Genomic DNA, 25,569 nt, shown 5'->3' with positions numbered 1-25,569 from the left:
TACTACTTTCTAACGCTCTACCTTTATTAGAAACAGCATATGAACAAGTGAATACAGCATTGTGACATTTGAAACATGTATTATTTATTTGGGAGGTAAAATGGTATTTGAGGCAGCTAGTGAGGAAACCCTGGTGGCGTAGTGGTTAAGTGCTACGGCTGCTAACCAAAAGGTCAGCAGTTGGAATCCACCAGGCTCTCCTTGGAAACTCTATGGGGCAGTTCTACTCTGTCCTATAGGGTCGCTATGAGTCGAAATCGACTCGACGGCAGTGGGTTTGGTTTGGTTTGGTTTTATGGCCTAGTGATTATGGGTTTGGTTTTAGAAACTAGACTGACTTCCTGGGTTCAAATCCTGGCTCTGCTGCTTACTAACAGCATGACCCAGGCAAGTTACTTATCCTCATCTATAAAATAGAAACAATAATAGTACCTACAGAATTAGTTAATAAAAGTCAAGCACAGGCACTTAGGATAGGACTGGCATATACTCTCAATAAATAGTCTCTGATTTTCTGGTCAGCAATAATAATGATGGCTCAATTTATTGAATGTGTCTTATTGAATTCTTGCAACAGATGAGGAAATGACCAACTAGGAGTTGGAAGAGTGGGGTTTATACTCTGCTATGTCTACCTCCAGAGCCCTGGGGGTACAGTGTCTAAGAGCCCAGTTGCTAACCAAAAGATCTGCAGTTTGAGTCCATCAGCCACTCCTTGAAAACACTATAAGGCTGCAGTGGGTTTTATGTCTGTCTCCAAAGTCTGTATCATTCTAGAGGGTACTCTACTGCTTCTCAGAACAGGATTGTTTCTGATTTGGCAGCAAGGAGCAGTATGACTAAAGTGCATACTAGCTTGCCTTACAGTCTACAAATTGTTGTCACCTAAGTGGTATGATTTTATATTTTAGCAGCTCCACAGAAGGTAAGTGAGGTATTATTCCAATTTAACAGATGGAAAACTGAGTCTCAGAAGTTTTCTAGAGTCACAGTTGGCTTTCTCTCTCCTAGACAAATACCCATTTTGGGTAATTTTCCTTACATCTTTTGTTATTGTGTGCCATTGAGTCAGTTCCAACCATAGCAACCCTATAGGACAGGGTAGAACTGCCCCATAGGATTTCTTAGGTTGTAATCTTCACAGGAACAGATCGCCAGGTCTTTTTTTCGTGGAGCCACTGGTGGGTTTGAACCACCCACCTTTTAGTTAGCAACCTAATGCTTTAACCACTGTACCACAAGTGTTCTTTTATTCCTTTAAACACATTAAATGTGATTATAAGTCAGTGCTGTGCCCATTATGTGTTGTAGTCCCTTGATAGTTAAAATAGCTAACAAAGTCTTTGCCTTGATCTCATATTCACACATTCGTCCACCACCCACTCCCCTGCTCTTCCACAGACTCACAGATGTAGTGAGACATCTGTTGCAGGGAGACACTACAAGGTATGCCCATTCTGCCACTTGCCAGCCTAGGTTTCTGGCTTGTTGATTCTCTCTGGGCATGCACAGGATCGGGAGTCAGACCCAAGGTACCATTATCTCACAGTGAGGCTTTGAGGAGGTCTCTTTATAACTGAGGGTTAGTTTTGGTTTGGTTTGTTTTTTTTCCCATTTTTTGAAAAAAAGGTTAGAGTAGGTAATTTTTAGGGTATCTTCTATTCTAGCTTTAAAACTTGTGATTCTTTTTTCTAGTAATGTCATTGACTTGGTTATGTTATATTCTTTCTTGTAATAGGCAGATTATACCTGTATTGTATAGATGTGAACAAGTATGATGAGGCTCTAAGGTACCTAAAGGTTTTTCAGTGAGTTTAGCTCTAACTAAGGAATGATCATAGAGTATCCTGATTCCCAGTTAGTTTTTAAGTAGGTAGATCAATAAGATTCTTAGGATAATTACTCATAGTGGTTTGGAACAACTTTTTACTTAGAACTTTCTAATTATATTTTTTATTAATACAGATTGAAGAAAATTACCAGGTTTAGAATAGAGCTAAAATTAATTAATTTATTCACTGTTGGTTAATCTGTTGCTTTCTGTTAACTCTCATCAGTCTTAATTTTTATATTATGCATTTTCTATGTGGAACAAGGTCCATCAATAGACAATTTTTCTTTTCTTTAAATTTTAGTGCATAATAACTCCCACCCATTGCCACCGAGCAGATTCCGGCTATAGCAATCATATAGAACAGAGTAGTACTGCCCCATAGAGGTTTCCAAGTAGCGCCTGGTGGATTTGAACTGCCGACCTTTTGGTTAGCAGCCATAGCTCTTAACCACTGTGCCATCAAGTTTCCCATAATATATTAGAAATAATACACAACTATGAATACCAGGGAGGTGATTTACAGAATGTCATACCTTGTTCCATAATTATCAGTTACAGGAGAAACAGGAGTTAAAGCTATAAATAGTCCAGAAAGTGTTTCCGGAGCCTGCCCAAGTTGTTGGGGAGAACCAGGAGCTCAGAGACCAGGCTGGCAGGTAGCAGCAGTCAGGTATGGGTTATAGTACCTCTCAAGGGATAGATGTCTCAGTACATTTGTGTATCTATCTATATGTATGTGGAGATGGATGAATGAATATGTGAAATCAGGGCAAGACAAGGTAGGCAGCTAAAAAGGGGAAAACAACTTAGAAAGTGGGCCAAAGGAATGGTTGGATGCAGGAATCAGCGCTCTTAAGCATGATGAGGCAAGCCAAAGGAAGCGGATAACAGAGCTAAAATAGAAGCATCAAGAGGACCTGGATAACCAGGTATGTAAAAGTGTGGGTATTTACGTAGTATAATGATAGATTTATAAACACTTTCAAGGACACTACTTGATGTGATCCTCACAAAACCTTGTTAGAGAGATTGTAGCAAAGGTTGTCCCTATCTTGACTCTTAAGAAAACTGGATTTGGGAAGTTATCCATTTTTCCAAGGTCACACAGCTCAGAGAAGCCCTGCTAGTAACCAGCTGTGTTATCAAGCACCAAGTACTTTTTTCTCTTCAATTTCCTCATTTATAAAACTTGAATAATAATTATGCCAACCTCATGGGATGATAATGCTTATAGAACACTTGGCATGTTGCTTGGCACGTGGTAAACATCAATAAATGCTGGATGTTGCTGTTGTTTCTACTGTTGAGTAACTTAACACTCAGCAAACTTTATTTTTTGCTGTACTGCAATCTTTCAGAACTTAAGTGGGCTGATTATGCATGTGTATTCTCATGTCTATATTTCCAAAATGATTTTATCCCATGTTAAATCTGTCTTTACTCAAAACATTTACTAAATGTTGGGAGATTCCATGTCTCTTATGATATTTCTTTTAGTGTCTGACTAGAAATCACATTTTACCCTTTGTACAACAAATCTAATTTTGTATTTTTCTACTTTTTGTTGATGTAGGCAGATAATGTCTCATAAAATAACTATGACCTCTAGAACTATATTATGCTCCTTATAATATGGTTAAATGGTCAGCTGCTAACTGAAAGACAGGTTGGTGGTTCGAACCCACCAGCTACCCCACTGGAGAAAGACGTGGCAGTCAGCTTCCATAAAGATTACAGCCTTGGAAACCCTATGGACAGTTATATTCTGTCCTATAGGATCACTGTGTGTTGTAATCAACTTGACAGTACCCGACAACAATGTAGTATTTCATATATGTTGTGTGTTTTATATTATTACCACTTGTTGGGTTTTTAGTGGCAGATTTTTAATATTTGCATTTTTGTAAATGTACCTTATGTGTGATTAAATATAATAAATTTATTTTTGTATAATTAGTTTTTTGATCCAGAAAATATGGTTTAAAAAATTACCTGTGACTATTTTGGCTATAGTGCAGAAATTTGATTTTCTGTTCAGACTCCATTTATCACTCTCCGATTTCTTCATGTTTAGAGAAATTATTATAAGGTCTTAAATAGCTTTATTCTATGCTAAAATAAGCAGATAGTCATTCTTTACCAGAATGATATAGCTTGAACATTTAAAATTTCGAGCAGAAAGCATTCTGAATATTCACAGAGTATATAGCTTCTTTTCAAATCCAAAATACTAAGTAGATGCACATTTCCAAAGTAAGTCTGTTTTCAAGTCAGAGTCTCAAATTAAACTGAAACTTGTATTTGCTGTGTTAACTCTATCTCAGAGGAAGTAATCTCAAGCGTTAAATTTTGCTTAATCGTCTGTTTTTTCAGAGATCTGAATCATATCCTTGCAGTAATTCCTAGCTAGAATCCCCGGTGCCTTACCATTGTATGCTAGAGAGGTCAGAGGTGATTCATATTTGTTGGACTTTCTCAAAATTGCCTTGAATGCATTTTTCTGGTGTCTTGTAGCCTTTCTTAGTGTTGAATTCTGGTTTTACCCCTAGCTCTTCAAAAGTCAAAGCTACATGTGCTTTTCCCAGTTCTTTTTCTTTCTTAGGTATGCTAGAATTTGTTTAGCCCAAGTAGGGAGAAAAGAAACTATCAATTTTTAATCCTTTTAAAACTTTTGTACATGTGCGTGTGTGTCTCTTAGTACACGGGACAAAAGTATGGCCTTCAGAGTCAGATACGGGCTCAGATGATGGATCCAGTCCTTCCAAGCATGTAACCTTTGGGCTATGATTTAACGTTCCTGTCATCAGTTTCATCATATACGGTTGTTCTTATTTTACTTCATCATCTATAAAGAGGATTAATGATACCCATCTCATAGGATTTTCTGATTTTTAAGTAAGAGAATTTCTAGCACATAGAGGATGATCAGAAATGTAACCCCTTTCTAGGGAATAGGTTTTAGTGAAGAAAAATGCCTTCTTTAGAAAGAGCGAGGTGCCAAATCCACCCTCCCCAAGTACAGTAAGTTCTTTATTATCCTTTAAAACCTGTTTACTTTGAAAAAGCTATAAAGCATAGGGAGAATGGTGGTATTATTTTACTTGGACTTCAGTATGTTGAAATGTACTCGTGAACTCTGCTGTGTCGATGTAGGCAGTTGAGGTAGTTGCCAAGTGGGTTTTAGTGGTTTGATACTAATCCCACTCAAACCTAAAGCACCTGAAATGGTACTCTAGTCAACCAGTTCAAGCACAAGCATCTCTGGCGTGTTTTTACATAGAGAAGACATAGTAGATTTTGGTTAGCTTTTATGAGAATTGCTTACTATTTTCTTTCCCTTAGAATGTGTACACTTTTTTATTTTATTTTATATATTTTTTGCTACTTCTAATAGTATTAATCAGAGCCCTGTGATTGTCTGAGAACTGCAGTGTGAAGGGGCTCAAGGTCCTAATGTTATATAATTTTTGCTCACCTGTGTGTAGTTACATAAGATGTACTAAGACAAGCTTGTCTTTTTTGTAGACCTGCTTTAGGTCCATGTACTAGTTAGCTCTGTGTTTTGTCCAGTCATTTCAGTGTCCACTTCCACTAGATAAACTGTTTTAAAACAACAAGATTATTGGAATCAATGTAACATTTCTTTCTTATTTTAAGTACCAATTATTTTTCTTAATGGAATACTAGTACTGTCGAAGGAAACCTGCCTCGGCTCCACTGGTTATTTTTCCTGTTTTCTGTAAAATTGAAGAAAGCAAATGTGAAGGTAGTGTCCTTACATTTAGGTCTATTCTCAATTGAGGTGGCAGCAACTTAAAAAGAAACAATAATAATAGTATGGTTCTATATTTAGTTTTAAATAATCATATTATTAATTCTGGGTGCATTACATAATGTTTTCTATTCCAGAATAGTAGGAAAATCTGTTAGTATTTCCCCCTTTTACTTTGGTAACCTCAATTTCCTGAAGACCTGTTTCTGTTAATGTCTAGAAATGTCTAAATTTTCAATTGAATGAAGCAGGAAAGGTTAGTAAATGACGAATCAAAATATGAATCAGTATTGAATTCATGTATTATTTTATGGAGACAAGTAATTTTTTATTGTTTATTATTGTCTACTTTGTGAAAATAATTATGGATTTTTTGGACACCATTTTGTATACTATCACTATGCCTGTGTTTTTTCTAAACAAGGAAAATAATTTGAAACATCGCACACAAGCCAGTTGTACTTATTTTCCTCTTGTTATAAATCCATGTCCTAAAGACCTCAGAAGAAAATGATTTAAAAATTATTTTCATGTCTAGATTGTAAGTAAAATCACTTGTCATACTAACATTGCAAAACGCAGACCTTCATTCTGAGGCTGCCTGTTTCTCATTTGTATTTGACATATTAAAAAGCATATAATTAATGGTTGGCATTAGTAATTAACATTAACTTTACGGTGCTTAATATGCCATCATTCATCCATCAAATAACAGAGATGCATAATGTCTTGGCATAAAGGTTTTAATAATATAAAATGGCCCTTCAGTTTTCATGTGGAACAAATTAAAAAATCCCAAAATATATTTAAAGAAGATTCTCCAAAGCATTTCTTGGGTGTTATCTGTATTTTTATTTCTTTTTAGGAGTATGCATCAACAATTGTGTCAGGAGCTTCAAACGGAGAATGTGGACCTAATTGTACAGTCTTCATTATCGGCTAAAGAGCGCCACCTTGCTGCTGTTGCCAATGCATTATGGAGGCATTTCTTTTCATTTTTGAAGAGTCAGAGAATGACACAGATAGTGCCTGTCTCACAACTTGCAGATGCAGCTGCAGGTCAGCATTAATTGTTGATATTTAGTTTCTCTTTTTGCAGACTCTTTATGTCAGTATTTTTTCTTTGCTTGGTAACAAACTCTTTCTTTGAGGGGTTAATATGGTGTAATAAACATTGTGACCAACAGAAAGATGAAGAGGGTTATATATTTTTAAATTAGGATCCTTTGGCTAGCTTCTTATTTTCCTTTTAACCAATTGCCATTGAGCCGATTCTGACCCCTCGTGACCCTATAGGATGAAGTAGAACTGCCCCATAGGGTTTCCAAGGAGTGGCTGGTGGATTCAAACTGACGACCTTTTGGTTAACAGTCAAATGCTTAACCATTGTGCCACCAGGACTCCATTCTCCTCTTAGTAGAGGTAAAAATTAAATGATTATTTGCTAAAAGTAAAAGATAAATTTCAATTTTAAAAATACTGAATGTATATAAACTTACAATTAGCTTTTTTATAGGTGCAGTATTTGGAAAGTTAAGTAGCATTTGAATACTTCTAGATTAAGTAGTTTATTTTTAAATTGTTTGAGCAGATACCAAGGTACAAGATCAAGTTTTTATTTAATGAGCAAAAGAATATAACATGAATACCACTTCAGCACCAAGAGAATGAGATCAGAATGACATTGCGTATAAAGAATGTTATTGCTATGACTCATACTCAATTCTATTTTAAGTTGTAATTTTACTTAATTTGATTATTAGCCTAAGAATATGTCCTTAGACTTTAGGGGACTCTGCATCCTATGAAATTGTAGGCAAGAGTTTGAATGTATGTTCATATATGTCATTTTTTAAGAAGAGATCAATATCTTTCTCAAAGGGCTGTTTTGCCCAAAATATGTTAAGAAGTATATGGATCAATATGATGACTACATGTATTTAAATGCATGGAATGTTCTTGTGGAAACCCTGGTGGTGTAGTGGTTAAGACCTACAGCTGCCAAGCAAAAGGTCGGCAGTTCGAATCCACCAGGTGCTCCGTGGGAACTCTATGGGACAGCACTACTATGCCCTATAGGGTCGCTATGAGTTGGAATCTACTGGGCAGCAGTGGTTCAAGTTCAGGTTTAATGACTTGTAATGTACTGTAAAAACAGCATGGGGGCAGTGTCTGACCTCCTCCAACCCCACAATGGGGAAGGAGAACCAAGATCAACAGCCCAAGACTGATTTCTATGAGGTGGAGGTCAGACATGCCTCCTCTCTCCACCATCTCTACCGATTTTGACACCAACTATCCCTCCCACAGCACTCTCTACTAGGTTTGATAATTCATTGCAGTGGCCACACAAAACTCACAGACCATACTCAAAATTATGTAAAATAACAGTTACAATTCAGGCTCAACAACACTGAGGATACAGTTCTTCCGTCAGGATAGCCTCTTCCCAGCTGTGCTGACAGCACTCCTGTCCCTGGCCATCAGTCTCTGCCCAAAGGCACTTAGCTTTCTCTCTTTATGGCCCGGGAAACCCACCACCCTCTGCTGCTGGTCTCTGTTGCGGGGCTCTCCTTCTTTGGTGGTGGTGTACTCTCGTCTTTGCTCTTGAATTGGTTTTCTTTTAAGGCAGAACTGACTAGTCCCCTTGGTAGACCACAATTACCCTATCACACAATCACCTGGGTCGGAGTTAGAAGACCATGACTAAAAAGACCACACACAAAAGTAATTAATCCATCACGGGCCACCCCCTTTCTTTTCTAGCCATGGTTCTTTCATATTTGGAGATAACTCCCCCCTCCCAATCATTTTACTAGTCCAGAAACGGTCATTAACAATTAGTCCTTCGGTAGGGCAAAGAGTCCAAAGGGTGAGTTTAGTCAGGTAACAGCTATTCAAGTCTGCTGAAGGTGTCCATCTGATTCGGTCAGGCATTCCAACAGTCCATCTGGTCTTCACTCTTTCTGGCCTATGATAAAATTTAACTGAGAGGAATATTCCTTTGCTCTGAGCCTCACACGGTATCAGCATAAGCAAAATCTTTAAGAGAATTTAAGTTCAGCCAAGGTACTCCAGTCCGGCTTCTTTTCCCCAGATCTATCAGGAAAAGAGGACTCTATTCAGTGGAGATCCTTCCTTGTCCCCCTCATTTAATGTAAGCACACTCATGAAAATGTGCAAAGACCTGGAGATAGAAAACCAAAAGGGGAGAACATGCTCGGCACTTCTCAAGCTGAAAGAATGGAAGAATAAAAATTCAAGCTTTGAGTTGCAATATTGAAGGATTCTATGGGAAAATATTAAACAATGAAGAAAGCATCAAAAGAAGATGGAAGGAATACACAGCCACTGTAGCAAAAAAAACTGGTTGACATTCAGCCATTTCAGGAGGTAGTGTATGATCAGGAACCAATGGTACTAAAAGAAGAAGCCCAAGATGCACTGAAAAAAAATAAATAAATAAAGGCATTGGCAAAAAGCAAGGCTCCAGGAATTGACGGAATACCAACTGAGATGTTTCAGCAAACAGATGCAGCTTTGAAACTGCTTACTCATCTATGCCAAGAAATTTGGAAGACAGCTACCTGGCCAACTGATTGGAAGAGATCCATATTTATGCCTATTCCCAAGAAAGGTAATCCAACCAAATCAGGAAGTTATCAAGCAATGTAATTAATATCATACACAAGTAAAATTTTACTGGAAATCATTTAAAACTGGCTGCAGCAGGATATTGACAGGGAACTGCCAGAAATTTAAGCCGGATTCATAAGAGGACACAGAATCGGGGATATCATGTCAGATGGATCCTGGCTGAAGGCAGAGAACACCAGAAATATGTTTACCCATGTTTTATTGACTGTGCAAAGGCATTCAACTCTGTGGATCATAATAAATTATGAATAACATTGCAAAGAATGGGAATTCCAGAACACTTAATTGTGCTCATGAGGAACTTGTACATAGATCAGTCGGCAGTTATTCGAACAGAACAAGGGGATACTGCGTAGTTTAAAGTTTGTATCCTTTCACCGTACCTATTCAATCTGTATGCTGAGCACATAATCCAAGAAGCTGGACTATATGAAGAAGAACGCAGCTTCAGGATTGGAGGAAGACTCATTAACAACATGTGTTACGCAGATTACACAGTTTTACTTGCTGAAAGTGAAGAGGACTTGAAGTACTTACTGACGAAGATGAAAGACCACAGCCTTCAGTATGGATTCCACCTTAACATGAAGAAAACAAATATCCTCATAACTGGACCAATAAGCACCATCATGATAAATGGGGAAGATTGAAATTGTCAAGAATTTCATTTTATCTGGATCCATAATCAGCACTCATCGAAGCAGCAGTCAAGAAATCAAAGGACATATTGCATTGGGAAAATCTGTTACAAAAGACCTCTTTAAAGTGTTGTAAAACAAAGATGTCATCTTAAAGACTAAGGTGCACCTGACCTAAGCCGTGGTGTTTTCAGTCACCTCATATGCATGTGAAAGGTGGACAATGAATAAGACCAAAGAATTGACACCTTTGAATTGTGGTGTTGGTGAAGAATATTGAATATACCATGGACTGCCAAAAGAATAAACAAATCTGTCTTAGAAGAAGTACAACCACAATGCTCCTTAGAAGCAAGCATGGCGAGACTATGTCTCACATACTTTGGACATGTTATCAGGAGGGATCAGTCCCTGGAGAAGGATACCCTGTTTGGTAAGGTAGAGGGTCAGTGAAAAGAGGAAGACCCTCAACAAGATGGACTGACACAGTGGCTGTAACAGTGGGCTCAAACATAGCCACGGTTATGAGGATGGCACAGGACTGGGCAGTGTTTCTTTCTGTTGTACCTGGGGTCACCATGAGTCAGAACTGACTGAACGGCGCCTAACAACAACAGTGTACTTGGATTCCCTGGATGGTCCAAATGGTTAAGCACTCAACTACTAACTGAAAGGTTGGTGCTTCACATCTACCCAGAGTGGCCTTGGAAGACAGGCTTGGCTATTTGTTTCCGAAAGGTCGCAGCCTTAAAAACCCTGTGGAACAATCCTACTCTGTACACATGGGGTCACCGTGAGTCAGAATTCATTCATTCAGAAGCAAAGAACAACAAAAAATGTATTTAAATGTAATACTTTTAAAAACTTAAAATCTTAACCAAGGTTTTTTTTTCCCTGGTGTGAATGAGAAAAGCTGAGGTAAAAGCACTACATAAAAGACTGATATAAATTTAAAAAGATCTTGAATTCTGGTCAACCAATCCATTGCTACCGAGTCCATTCCAGCTCATAGTGACCCTATAGGACAGGGTAGAACTGCCCCCATAGAGCTTCCAAGGCTGTAATCTTTATGGAAGCAGTCTGCCATATCTTTCTTCAGGGGAGCAGCTGGTAGGTTCCAACAGCCAACCTTTCGGTTCGCAGCCAAGCTCTCAACCACTGCACCACCAGGGCTCCTTTGAATTCCGGTAGCACTCCTAAATAAATAAGACTTTATGCAATGATAGATTGACAAATTGTGACAGGGCAGTGGTTTTTCAGCTACAGTAACATTTGGGAAAATAAGTACTGATTTTTTTAACCAAAGCAATGACTGTTTAATCAAAACAATTTTTATTAGCTTATATGACTTATCTTTCTTACATTTGCCATCCCAACTCCCAGCCAGTCATCATAAATAACACCTCAGTTTGACCAGTGCTGTCCTAGGTGCTGGAAGTAGATTGTCTATAAACACTAAAGCAAAATATGTGTAGGTTTGGGGCTTGTTTTGAAATAGGCTTGATATTTTAATTTAGGACAGAATGACTTCATTATAAAAAAGAAAGTCATTGAATACCCACTTTTATTTGCATTGGGGATACACCAGTGGAAAAGGAGACAAGAATATCTGTGTTCACGAAGTTTATATTCTGGTAGGGGAAGATCAAAAGCTAAATATATAATAGGTGGTCATAAGTGCTGTGGAGAAAATTGAAAATACAAAAGAGGATGGGGCTAGGGAAGGCCAGGGGCAAGGCGTAATATTAAATAGAGTGGTCAGGAGGGCCTTTCTGAGTAAATAGCATTTGAACAAAACCTGAAGGAGGTGAGAGACCAAACTACATAGATGGCAGAGACTAGAGGATACCTGGTGTGTTTGAGGAACTATGAGGAGGCCATAATGACTTGTGTGGATTGAGAAAGGGAGAAAATAATCATGAATGTGGTCAGGAGGTAGTGGAGAACTAGTTGCTGTGCTAATTTGTAAGCAGTTGTAGAGACTTACGCTTTTACTCTCTCATTGGAAGCTGTAGGAAAGGTTTGGGCAGAGGAGTGATATGATCCCTCTGACTTGGCTGGGTTGAGAGTAGACTTTACAAAGGTAAGGGCAGAAGCAGGGAGGCAAGTTAGGAAACTATCGCAATAGTCCAGAAATGATTTTCTTGGGCTCAAGAGGTAGCAGTAAAGGTGATAAGAAGTAGTCAGAATTCTAATCTGAAGATAGGGAAGATATTTTGAAAGTAGAGCTGACAGAATTTGCTAAGTGGGTAAGATATGGCAAGCAAAATAGGTAGAGAGGAGTTAAGATAACATCAGGTTTTTGGCTTTAGCAGTTAAATGAGTGGAGTTGTCATTTCCTGAGATGGGGAGGATTGTGGCAGAAGCTGACTTTATGGAGGAAGATTACTAGTTTGGTTTTGGACATATTTTTTGAGATATCCAAGTAGAGGTGTTAGGTAAGCACTTGGATAGTGAGCCTATTGTTCAGTGAAGAGGTCCAAGCTGGAGATTTAAATTTGGAAGCTATCCATGTATATATCATCTTCAAAGCCATGAATCTGGATGGGCTCATTGACAGTATAGATGAAAAGAGAAGTTCAATGACTGGAGTCTTGGTATTCCATGTTCAGATTTATAGGTTAAGGAGGAACCAGGAAAGGAGATTGAAAGTGCCAGTGAGGTAAGAGGAAAGCTAAGGAAGTGTGTTATTAGGCGCCGTCGAGTTGATTTTGACTCATAGCGACCCCATGTAACAGAGTAGAACTGCCCCATAGGGATTTCTTGGCAGTAATCTTCACAGAAGCAGATCGCCAGGTCTTTCTGCCACAGAGTCACTGAGTGGATTTGAACTGCCAGCCTTTCAATTAGCAGCCCAGTGCTTAACTGTTGCACCACCAGAGCACCCTGGAAACCAAGTGACAGCATTTCAAAGAATGGGAAGTGATCAATCAGATCAAATGGTACTAATGGGTTAAGTAAGATGAGGCAAAGAAAGGCCTGATTGAAGATAATTCAAGACAAAATGTGAAAAGAAGAATTGCAGACTGCAATATAGATAAAACTTTTAAAGAGCATCACTGTATAAGAGAAATAAAAAATGGGGATGTTAGAGGGGGAGGTGGAGGTCAAAGAGGAGCTTTTTGTTTTGTTGTGCTGGTTTTTAATAACATGGGAGCAATTTTATAATTCAGTATATTTATAATTCTGATGGGATTGATCCAGAGTGAGGGAAGTTTTTGTGATGCAGGAGACGTGTGTTTTTTACCCAGGAGAAGATGGGATCCTGTAGAAGAGTTGGCCTCAATTCATCTGTAATAGCAGAAAAGAAAGCAAAGTAAATGGGCGCACAGATGGAGGCAGCTGGGTAGCTGTGGTGTGAGCTTGTGGCACTTCTCTGTTTCTCATTTCTCTGTGAAGTAAAAAGTAAGGTCGTTAGTTGAAAGTAAGGATAAAGGAGGAGGGAATGGCTTTGTTGAAGGAGAGGAAATAAAGGTATTGCAACAGTCCCCTAGAAGAATAAGACCAAATGAAGTGAGAAAATACAGGAATGCTGTCCAGCTCCAAGGACCCACTTCAAGTCTGTGGTCAAAATTTAAAGTGAGACCAGTCAGCATGGTTGCTCTCCAGCAGGTGGGGAGAAGTCCAAGAGTTGAAAGTAAGCCAATAGTGCTTTTTCCGGGCAAGTACAGTGAATGGAGACAGAAGCAAGGCAGTTGAGGGTATACACAAATGATTGTAATAATGGACCTTGCAATCCAAGCTGTCTAAAGAGGGAAAAAAGGGCATAAAGGTAGTGAGGGACAGGGAAAAATTTGTAGGATCAGTGGATTGTAGATATTGGTGGAGTCAAAGAATTGCTGGAGTTGGGTCTGTAGATGATAAGAGTTTGGTGTCAGAGAGTGGGGTACTTAGGTTGAAATTACAGAAAGATTGCAGCTATCGGTAATGCCAGGGTCTCTGGGTATCATCATGTCAATGAGCAGCTGAAGTAAAGAGGAGGTTAAATTCATCAGAGGAGAGAAATTCAAGGAATGGAGAGGCCAAGATATTGGGAAAAAAAAATCAAGGATTATAACATAAATGCTGTTGGAGAGAATGATAGTGAGCCATAATCTTCAAGGAATGAGGGAAGGTGGACAAGGAACAGTAGACCAATTCAACATGGAGAGTTAGTAGCTGGCGTAATCTGATGACATGAGATTCAAAGCCAAGGGTTTTAGAGAGGAAGGATGGAGAATGGTCTAGAGCAGCAGTGTAGACCAAGCAGGAAGCTCACCCTCTTTGTCTTTCAAGTGGTAGGAGGGGAGTGGAAGAATAAACAGCTACCATTTGAGAGACCTGCATAGGAAAGAGTGCTTAATGAGCAACTTATTAACAAACATAAATTAATGTAGAAAACCAAACCTGTTGCAGTTGAGTTGATTCCGACTCATAGCGACCCTATAGGACAGAGTAGAACTGCCCCATAGGGTTTCCAAGGAGTTAGCAGCCATAGCTCTTAATCATTACACCACCAGGGGTTCCTAAAATAATACAGTGCACATTAAGTTGGTGAATTACCAGGAAAACACAAAATAGATTTGTTTCACATGGTTAATTAAGGAATTCTAGTTCCTAGACTTAGTGGGTTCTGAAGGAAGCGGGGTGTCATTGCTTGTAGGAAATCACTGTTTAATAGAAGAATATGTCCAGTGTCTAAGGTGAGAGTGAGCTACTCATCTGGGGCAGGTGGCAAGTAAAAATTAGCTCAATTGAAGAATAGATGCTAGAAATATTTTTTTTAATGGTTTTTTGAATGAGGGAGGCACATTAGCAAAAACATAAGGCTTAGAATCTGTGACTTGAGGAGGTCATTATAGATCCATAATGATAATGCTAACACAGATCATTCTAGACCTTTCCTTGGAGAATTAGGTGATGCTGCAGAAATTTCTTCGACAAGATGAATTTCATTCAGTTTTAGAGATTTGTTTGTTCTACATTTTTTTTAATTATGTTTTAAGTGAAAGTTTATACTTCAAGTCAGTTTCTCATGCAGAAACTTATTCACACATTGTTATATGACCCTAGTTGCTCTCCCTACAATGTGACAGCATGTTCCTTCTTTCCACCCTGTATTTCCTGTGTTCATTCAACCCGCTCCTGTCCCCCTCTGCCTTCTCATCTCGCTTCCAGACAGGAGCTGCTCACATAGTCTCATGTGTCTACTTGAGCTAAGAAACACACTCCTCACCAGTATCATTTCATGTCTTGAAGTCCAGTCTAATCTTTGTCTGTAGAATTGGCTTCAGGAATGGCTTTGGTTTTGGGCTAACAGTCCTGGAACCATGATCTCTGGGGTCCTTCCAGTCTCAGTCAGACCATTAAGTCTGGTCTTTTTACTAGAATTTGTGATCTGCATCCCACTTTTCTCCCACACCATTGGAGATTCTGTGTTGTGTTCCCTGTCAGGGCAGTTAGTGGTGGTAGCTGGGTACCCGTTCTACATTTCTAAATGTGACAATTTATTATTTAGAACTGATTTATTTTTTCATCACGTTGATACAATTTTGAGAGGAAAGAGTATAAACATTTTTTCTCATCATAAGTTTCTCTCATTTTTAATCTAGATTTTACTTTGTTAGCAATGGACATGCCCAGCACAGCTCCCTCAGATCTTCAGCCTCAACCAGTTATATCAATGATTCGGCTTTTTGGTTGGGATGATATCATCTGCCCCCAGGTTGTTGCAAGATATTTAAGTCATGTCCTGCAAAGTAGGTAAGTGCTTTTATTTCAGGCATATACATTAATGCAAGCCCATGATAGATTAGCACCCTAGAAAAGTAAGAATTTTCACAAATGAAAACTGAACTTTACTGTGTATACCTTCATTTATGGCATTTTGTTTATTTTTGGATGCATCAGCATTTTGACACTGTAGTAGTAGAAAGGCTAGCTTATGGTTTTACTTCATGTTTCTGGTTAAAGCCTTTTTCAAAACTTTTTAGGACTGCCTTATTCTCATCCAGAAATGATTTTTCTACACTCAGCATCGTGAAAGAAATCATACAACTAATATTGCTGAATCTTAAGACATTGTATTATTGTAGTTTTAGATTTAATGATGGCTATTTTCCTTTGAGGAAACCCTGGTAGCATAGTGGTTAACAGCTACGGCTGCTAACCAAAAGGTCAGCGGTTCGAATCTGCCAGGTGCTCCTTGGAAACCGTATGAGGCAGTTCTACTCTGTCCTATAGGGTCGCTATGAGTCGGAATCGACTCGACGCCAATGGGTTTTTTTTTGTTTTCCTTTGACAGCTAGAGACCTGGTGGCACAGTGGTTAAGAGCTCAGGCTGCTAATGAGAAAGTTGGTAGTATAAATCCACCAGCCATTCCTTGGTAACCCTGTGGGGCAGTTCTACTCTCTCCTGTAGGGTCACTATGAGTCAAAATCGACTCAGTGGCAATTGATTTGGTTTTGGTTTTGATTTGACAGCTAGATTTTTAGATTTAGCTTTTAACTTGTGTGATCACGAACAAGGCACTTTACTGCCCTTAACGTTAATTTCTTTATAAGTGTCTCTTGCCACATTAAACAAGAGATCTGAAAACCTCAGTAGAAAAAATCTACAATAAATAAAGTGTTAAATAGAAATAGCAAAAAGTAATTAGGAAGATTTAAATAGGCATTAATCCAAAAAACACAAAATAATAAATGTTGGAGAGGTTGTGGAGAGACTGGAACACTTATACACTGGTGGTGGGAATGTAAAATGGTACAACCACTCTGGAAATCGATTTGGTGCTTCCTTAAAAAGCTAGAAATAGAATTACCATATGATCCAGCAATCCCACTCCTTGGAATATATCCTAGAGAAGTAAGAGCCTTTAAACGAACAGATATATGCACACCCATGTTCATTGCAGCACTGTTGACAATAGCAAAAAGATTGAAGTAACCAAGGTGCCCATCAATGGATGAATGGATAAATAAATTATGGTATATTCACACAATGGAATACTACGCTTCAGTAAAGAACAGTGATGAATCTGTGAAACATTTCATAACATGGAGGAACCTGGAAGGCATTATGCTGAGTGAAATTAGTCAGTTGCAAAAGGACAAATATTGTATAAGATCACTATTAGAAGAACTCGAGAAGTAATTTAAACAGAGAAGAAAATATTCTTTGATGGTTATGAGAGGGGGTTGGGGGAGGGAGGTAGAGGGGTTTTCACTAATTAGATATAGATAGGTTTTATTTTCGGTGCAGAGAAAGACAACACACAATACAGGAGCGGCCAGCACAACTGGACTAAACCATTCTTGAATAAATTGAATGCTTCGAAGACCAGCGTAGCACGGGTGAGGGTTTGGAGACCATGGTTGCAGGGGACATCTAAGTCAATTGGCATAATAAAATCTATTAAGAAAGGATTCTGCATCCCACTTTGGAGAGTGGCATCTGGGGTCTTAAATGCTAGCAAGTGGCCATCTAAGATGCATCAATTGGCCTCAACCCAGCTGGACCAAAGGAGAATGAAGAACACTAAGGACACAAGGTAATTAAGAGGCCAAGAGACAGAAAGAGCCACATAAACTGGAGACAACATCAGCCTGAGACCAGAAGAACTAGATGGTGCCCGGCTACAACCAATGACTGCCCTGACAGGGAACACAACAGAGAACCCCTGAGGGGGCAGGAGAGCAGTGGGATGCGGACCCGAAATTCTCGTAAAAAGGCCAGACTTAGTGGTCTGACTGAGACTAGAAGGACCCCAGTGATCATGGCCCCCAGACCTTTTGCTGTCCTAGGACAGGAACCATTCCCAAAGCCAACTCTTCAGACAGGGATTGGACTGAACAATGGGGTGGAGAGGGATGCTGGTGAGGAGTGAGCTTCTTGGATCAGGTGGACACTTGAGACTAAGTTGGCATCTCCTGTCTGGAGGGAAGATGAGAGGGTAGAGGGGTTTAGAAGCTGGTGGAATGCATGGGAAAATAGAGAGTGGAGGGAGGGAGTGGGCTGCCTCATTATGGGGAGAGCAATTGAAAGTATGTAGCAAGGTATATGTAAGTTTTTATGTGAGAGACTGACTTGGTTTGTAAACTTTCACTTAAAGCACAGTAAAAATTTGAAAAAAAAAAAGATTTAAATAAAAACATCAAGATGAAGGAAAACTAAGTATACAAACCTCAGAGGCCAATGTAGTTCTTGTCTGAGCTGTCAATATGAAAATGAAGGGATATAGTTGGTAAGGTAATTCTTCTTAGAAGAAAGCTTAATTAGCAGAGTTATTAAGTACTTTTTTCTCATTGGGCTTTCATTTGTAAAGTAAGGGAATTCACTTTCAATTAAATTGCTTTAAAGATCCCTTTTAGCTTGAGAATTCTATAATAATAACATTTATATTATTTATTAAACACCCTTGTTGAAATGTTTTGAAATAATTTTAGTTTTTGAAATAATACTGGTTTATTAGTAATAGTTGAAGAGAGTGCAATGCAGAGGTGTTAGTAGCTTTGCTAAGGCTACATAGGTAGTAAATGGCCAGTCCGAGTTCTTCTATGTTGTGTTCTCTTTTATGACAACTTATATTCAAAGGAGCCCTGGTGGTGTAATGATTAAGCACTTGGCTGCTAACCAAAATGTTGGCAGTTCAAACTCACCCAGCAGCCCTGGGGAAGAAAGACCTGGGGCTCTGCTTCTGTAAAGATTATAGTCTAGAAAACCCTGTGGGGCAGTTCTGCTGTGTCACATGGGATCACTGTCAGTCGACAGCACCTAACAACAACAACAAGAACATAATCAAAGTATTTCAAAATAACATTTTTAGAATTATGATATCTATAGATAAAATTTCTAGCAAGTACTTTGGAATTCTGTGTGAGATATTTTTAATAATGACTGGACGGGAATAGTAGGAAAGGGGATGGGAATGAGATTTTGTTGGGACAACCACACAGAAATATATTTTTGTTTTTAATTTTTTCTTACCTGTGTCTTCATGACCTCTTCTCTCTTTACTTACTCTAGGTACCTCTGTGGGGTTATTCTACTTGTGAATTCTTTCATTATTCTCTCACTTCGCTAGGTATAAGCCTCTTGCTTTCCCCATTTTAACCACATTCTTTCTTAACTGTCCCTTGGCGTAAGCCTACACATATGCTGTCCTTGGAAAAAAGAATCTTAAAAATTAGAAAACTGCAAATGAGAATAAGAATATTTATCTGAAATATCTTTTTATGTATATCTGTAGTGTTCATTCTCAGCAATGCATGTCTACATTAGTGTGTTTGTCTGAAAAATAAGTAAAACCAAGGAACAGCGGATGTTGGAATGTTTTTCTTTACCTCTTAATCTCTGTTCTTGGGGAACACATTGTTATATCATTCTAATAACTGTCAATTCATTTTTACAGCACGTTATGTGAAGCACTCTGCCATTCAGACTATGTATCTTTTCAAGCCTTAACTGTAAGATCATGGATCCGTTGTGTTTTGCAAATGTATATAAAAAACTTCTCTATGCCTGATGATTTGTTCACTGATATAAATCCTGAACAGGCAGTTGGTAAGTAAGTGTTCCTGTGTTCTGTTTTTTTTTTTTTTTGTTGTTGTTGTTTTTGAGTCATGTGAAGCTTTTTTACTTTCTGTATAGTTAAATGTCCTTAAAGGTTGCTCTTTTGTTACATAAATTAATAGAAAATTTGTGAGATAAATTTGTAATTAGGGATGAATATAAGCAGAAATTTATTTCCTTTTGCAACCCATTTCTTGTTCTTGTTTTCCTGTTACTATATGTGATAAATTTCTCTCCTGTAAAGACAAAAGAACTTGTTTCCTTGGAAGCCAAGAACAAAAGCTTGCTCTTCAGGTGACAAGCTATTTTTTTCCCTGAAGAAACTGATCACCAAAATAAGTAGAAATCTGAGGTAAATAACCAGATATCATACTATGACCACCCTAAAAAGAAAAAATGTCCAATTATGAATAATTCCCACTTTATATTAGATATTTTGCCTTTTTTCTGCTTTACTCTTATTTACTGAGTGATAGTTTTACTTTTAAAATTTTCATTATTTCTCATACAGGTCTGGCTGGCTGTATGACATACATTTATGGTCATTTTGTAAATCACACAAAGGCTGAACTGAAAAATGCTCCATATTTACTCTGATAACTTCTTACATCAGTTGGCTGCACATGAATAACTTTTTTGGCTAAGATGTTCACCAGTACATTTTTGTTTTGTTTTAAATAAAAGCTTTGCTTAGTAAGAGAAAGCTGATTCAAAGTCCTTGAATTCTGTGGAAATTTGAATTTTAAAAGAAAGCATGTCATGAATGAAGAATGGTACCTTCCCTGTTTTCTCATCTCTCTCACTATGTATAAATATATATATATTAATTTAATTTTGATTTGATTTTTTATTTTAACAGAGAAAGAGTACATGGAACAGTTGGCTGAACTGACAAGGTTGCTATTCAAACTACCAGAAGTAAAGAGTATTTTCACAAAGGCTCAAGTTGAATATGTAACCATCTTAGAAGACCCTAAAAAAGCACTTGTTCAATTCCTTGAGGTATTTTTCATTTATTAGTGTAACTGTCTAGATCAGTTATAGTTATTTTTTAGAAAAACAAAGTGTTCTTGAAAAGTTTCTCTATAAAACAAATTATTTTAAGTTGAATCATATTACTGGTTGCCTTACAGTATAAAATTCTAGAAGGAAAAATGTGAATCTAAGGTACGGTACAACTCACTCTTAAGGATAACAAAATTACATTTAATGGAAAATAATTTTTTAAATTCTGTACAAGAGCCTTGCTGTAAGGCTGATCTAAATTGTAGGAATATCTTATTGCCAAAATTGCTGGATAACCACGTTCTTCAGGTACTTAGGAACTAAATCTCTTTGTATAGTGTGCAGAATAGTTCCAGCTTAATACAGTTTACCACCCGGTAGCAAACAGTGGTATAGTAAAATTTTAGTGTATTCAGCGTAAATGCCAACTAACTTCATAGGGTAGTATGGTAAGATCTTTAAAGTTTATTACATTTGTTTTGTCTACATAAAAAATAGTCCCATTCAAACATATTTTTAAATTATTATATAAGTTTATCTCGTGATAATCTTTGTTTTACAGCATAGTTGAGGTTGTTAATGTGTTTGGATTAGTGTCTTTTGTAAGCTATTGAGAGTAGTAAAGCTTGGTTTATTTTTCCACACAGTGGTTGGTGTTAACTGCAATGAAAATTATAACCAATAAGCTCTTTACATAAATGTGAATTTTTCCATTGATTTCCATTAAGTTAAAGTACAATTAGAAATAGTATATAAATCCTCAGAATATTTGGTAATAGCTGTTGACTGGATCTTAACGTATAATTAATTAAACACTTACAGTATGCTAGGAACCATATTGGAGCAGAACAGGAGGTAGAAAAGTCCACTGATACTTTTCAGAGGATCCCTGAATTTGATCCAGTCCAATTTATTCCTCTTTCATCATTCAGTAAATGATAATTGTTTTCTAAATGGTAAGTAGTATTAGACTAGGATTTCTTGAAAATTCGAAGAGCTAAAAGAAGTAGTTCTTGACGTCAGAGAACTTTTTACTCATCTGTTAACATCAGATGTAAACATCACAGTTTAGATGTTATCCTGTGAACACTGTGAAGGCTTTCTGAGTTTTTAAGTAGGTCTAATTTGACCAAATGACTTTAGGAAAATTAGGAACGGTAGACTAAAAGTTGAGGAGAGAACTATTGGCTAGAAACTAGTAAGATCTAGAAATAGTTGACTATTGAACGGTTATGGGGTTCCTGAATGGATGTGGGATAAAGACTGTGCTTAACTAGGAGAAACAGCAACATCATGATTTAAGATGGGGTAGAAGTAGGTGAGGAGTTCAATTTTAAACTTGTTTAGTTTGAAGTTGTATTGAAGGTCCACAAGATCACCCCCAGATTCTTTGATTCATGAGGAGGACTCAATATAGTCAAACACATAGCTATGACTTATTATAGCAAAAGAATAAAAAACACAATCAGCAAAGGGAAAAGGTGCATGGGGCAAAGTCTGGAGAAACCAGGTAAAGGCTTCCAGTTTTCTCCCATAAAGTCACGAAGGATGTGCTTCTTTCTTCCAGCAATGAAATGTGACAACACATGTTAAACGTTGTCTACCAAAGAAGCTCATTAGAGACTCAGTACCCAAGGTTTTTGTTGGGGGCTAATCACATAGTCACCTTCTGCCTAGCACTTGCCAAAATTCAAGACTCATAAGCAGAAAGCGGGTGTTCAGCATAAACTGTACTGTTTGCACCAACAGTTTAGGGACAATGAGCCATTCTTAATCTTGGGAACCCTCCCAAATTCTCAGTTTTTAGACAGCAACCAAGGGCCAACGTTGCAAGCAGGCCTTTCTAAAGATAGCATTCTCGAGCCTGCTGTATTAACTCTTTTCTGCACAGAAATGATAGTATGACTTACAAGTAGTGATAGTTAAGGTACTGAGAATATATGTCTAGTAGTCTATAGAGGTGAAAGGCTAAATAAAGAGAAAGATTGAGATGTTTAGGGCACTGGTTCTCAAAGGTGTGGTTCATGAACGCCTGGGAATTACTGAAACCTTTCTGGGAGGTCTTATGGGGTAAAAATGGTGTTGACATTTGCACAAGTAGTTCAAAGGCTTTAGCACAAATCAACACTATGGCCCAAAATTGTACTAGTAATCATTATATTTTCTGCTGCCATGTGCTCACGGGGAAAAAAAAAAGCCAGTTTTACTTAATATCTTTGATGAAGCAATACAATTAATTACATTAAATTCTGACCCTTGAATCCATGTCATTTTCATATTTTGTGGGAGACAGTGGGAAGTATGCTTAAACTACTTGTGTGATTATTTGAGTTGCAAGCTGAACTAGCTACTTTTATCTTGAAAGAACAACTGACAGAATGTGGTTATTCAGACTTCAGTATTTGGTAGACATTTTCTCAAAAATGAAGCCAGGAAAAATTGACAGTATTTGTTACCAATAATGTAATTTGAGTTTTTAAAAATATTAGAATTTTGGAAACCTTGTGTCTACTATCATGAGCTTGGCGGCTTACCAACATTTAAGGATTTCTGGTGAGATTGGTGCCAGCATTAAAGAAAGCAATTTTTTTTTTTTATAAATATGAATAATGTGATCAGAATTTTCCAAATGACCAATCTAGGCTTTTACAAAAGCATGCATGGGTAAAAGAACCATTCAAAGTGAAAGACAGACCAGCGTCATTTAATATAACAGAGTACAAAATATTCATTGATATGGCTTCAGATTTCATATTGCAACCAAACTTTGAAATATACTACTTGTCGAGTTCTGGTATAACGTCAAAGAGGAATTCCCACAGTTATCTGCAAAAGCTATTAAAATACTTCCTCCTCTGCCAACTACATATATATGTGGGAGGCTGGATTTTCTTCATCTGTAATGTATCACAACAGATTGTATGCAAGAGCTGGTATGAGAATCTGTTTTCTATTAAGCAAGATATTCAAGAGGTTTATAAAAATGTAAAAAAAAGAAAAAGCCATTTTTTCACTAATTTTTTAAAAATGATATTATTAATCATTAAAAATGTGTTATTTATGTTAACATGTTTATTATTTTTATTTCTAAATTAATTAGCTAATAATTAAATTTTTTCCTGTTAAATTTCTTTTTTCTCTTAATTTCTAATACCAGTTATTTGGGTAGATGTAACCCAAATAACAATTAGCTCTGTAAGGTCCTCAATTTTTAAGTGTATAGAAGGGAATCAAGACCAAAAGTTTGAGAATTTCTGGTATAGGGAAAGAAGTGTGTAGAACCAAGGGCAAAGAACTAAAAAGAGAAAAAGGATTCATCAAGTGTATGATTTCTTGTTGTTCTTATCTGCCCACCTCAGGTCATTCAGATTCACTGGGCATCTGTTCCTTATGTTTTTATCCACTCCACATTTGATTATCAACATGGCCAACATTAATACCACCATGAATAACTTATTTTAACCTAATTTCAAAGCATTTCCAGTAGTATTCAGTGGCCTTGACTTTGCTTTACTTCAGCCATTCAGTCCCATGACTCAGCCTTGAACCATGCCATCACTTGGAGCATCTGAAAGCCTTTTGCCTACCACCACTTGTCCCTCCAGCTTTCTGAGCGACCTCATGATCTTCTGTTTTTCAAATATTCCCTTTTCTCTTAAGTGCAACGTCCTCTCAAGGCCTCACTTCCATCCCTATCCACTTTAATTTAACTCCTTAAGAGCCTCATTTCAACTACTCTTACCAACAACCTCATAGTCTTAGCTCCTGTCTTTTGGTCACACCTACAAACCCTCAACCTTGCTCAGTGCAAATACCCCCTCCCCTTCTTTCTTTTGTCTTACCTGCTGAGAGCTGTGGAGAAAATATGTAAATCGGTGCCACTCATGATACTAAATGAGTCATTGAAATCCATCATAAGTCCCCGAAAACTATTTGGAAGCATTACCATTCTCAAACCTCTAATGCAGTCTTCCCTTGATTCTTTTTCTGCTTATTACTGCTTCTTGCTTATTTTCCCACCTTTTCTTAACTTATTCTCTCATTTATTTCCCTTCCTTTTTTTTCCCCACCTCACTGTTCTTATCACACTGCTTTACTTCACAATTTCCCTTTCACTCACCACCTTTGTGCCCTTCTCCATCACATCCTCATTTTACTGTCTCTTTTTTATCTCCTCCACCCCTTCTTTTTTTTTTTTTTTTCCTCTAAGAAAGTCAAGCTGGCATCTGATAACTCAAAAAGAAAATTCTGGGGAAAAAAAATCAATTCATATTATAAAGCTGAACTAAGAGGTCTAACTTGTAGGAATTTGGTAACCTTATTTGAAGGTCTTACCTGTCGGAATTTGGGGATTTTGCATTCCCAAATATAATCTAGAAATATGGTGAGCCAACCTGTTTGGAAGTTTTGATCTGATTTAGTTATAAGCTTGTACAGTTTTATGTTTCTTTTCACTAGTACTTTGCTGAATCAAACCTCCATAAAAATTATTGGTGAAAATTGATTTTTGATTCTTCTTTTAACCTTCATTTTAATTAAAAAAGGCAAAGTTTAATTCTTTTCAGTTGCATTTTAATTGTTGTAAACCTTTATTGGAAAATAATGAAGACTCAAACAGGTGTGTGTGTGTGCATGTGTCTGTATGGAGAGAGAGAGAAATTTATTTTTCAAAGTCTGTATTATATAAAGCTTGGAAAGCTAAATCATGGTTTCCCTTATTTACAGGCTGTTGGCATAACTTACAGGAATCTACAGACACTTTCTGATAAATCTGCCATGGTCACAAAATCCTTAGAATATCTTGGTGAAGTATTAAAATATATAAAACCTTATCTGGGAAAAAAAAGTTCCAGTGCTGCAGGGCTGCACCTGACTTATCAGATGATGGGTATGTATTCCTGACGTTACTTTGCTAGTAACACTTCTTTGGCTGAACCTATCCTGTCATGGTAGAAAGCAGGTAGAAATATGTTGGTTAAGTCACCACTAAAAAAGAAAAAAAAAAAATTTTTTTTTTTTTTTTTATATCCATACAGCCATAAGAATAGTCTAAAATAGTAGTGATTCACCTGAAAATAACTCATGTTGACTTTCATAATTATCTTTGCCTTGC

At 37.5% G+C, this 25,569-nt stretch overlaps 1 protein-coding gene across 2 annotated transcripts in view; it reads left to right on the top strand.

The window, feature by feature from the left end:
* MMS22L (MMS22 like, DNA repair protein) overlaps window positions 1–25,569 on the top strand; it is a 150,970-nt gene that overhangs the window by 96,375 nt on the left and 29,026 nt on the right. For both annotated transcript variants that reach the window (XM_049897621.1, XM_049897631.1), the window contains exons 15-19: window positions 6,472–6,665; window positions 15,493–15,643; window positions 19,291–19,442; window positions 20,311–20,453; window positions 25,182–25,344. In XM_049897621.1, the coding sequence (XP_049753578.1) occupies window positions 6,472–6,665; window positions 15,493–15,643; window positions 19,291–19,442; window positions 20,311–20,453; window positions 25,182–25,344 (803 nt within the window). The remainder of the gene's footprint in view (window positions 1–6,471; window positions 6,666–15,492; window positions 15,644–19,290; window positions 19,443–20,310; window positions 20,454–25,181; window positions 25,345–25,569) is intronic.

The sequence above is a fragment of the Elephas maximus genome, chromosome 1 (genome assembly GCF_024166365.1).
Source record: "Elephas maximus indicus isolate mEleMax1 chromosome 1, mEleMax1 primary haplotype, whole genome shotgun sequence".
Lineage (NCBI taxonomy): Eukaryota > Metazoa > Chordata > Mammalia > Proboscidea > Elephantidae > Elephas > Elephas maximus.
Note: the sequence above shows the minus strand (reverse complement) of the source record. Positions and strands in the feature narration are given on the sequence as shown.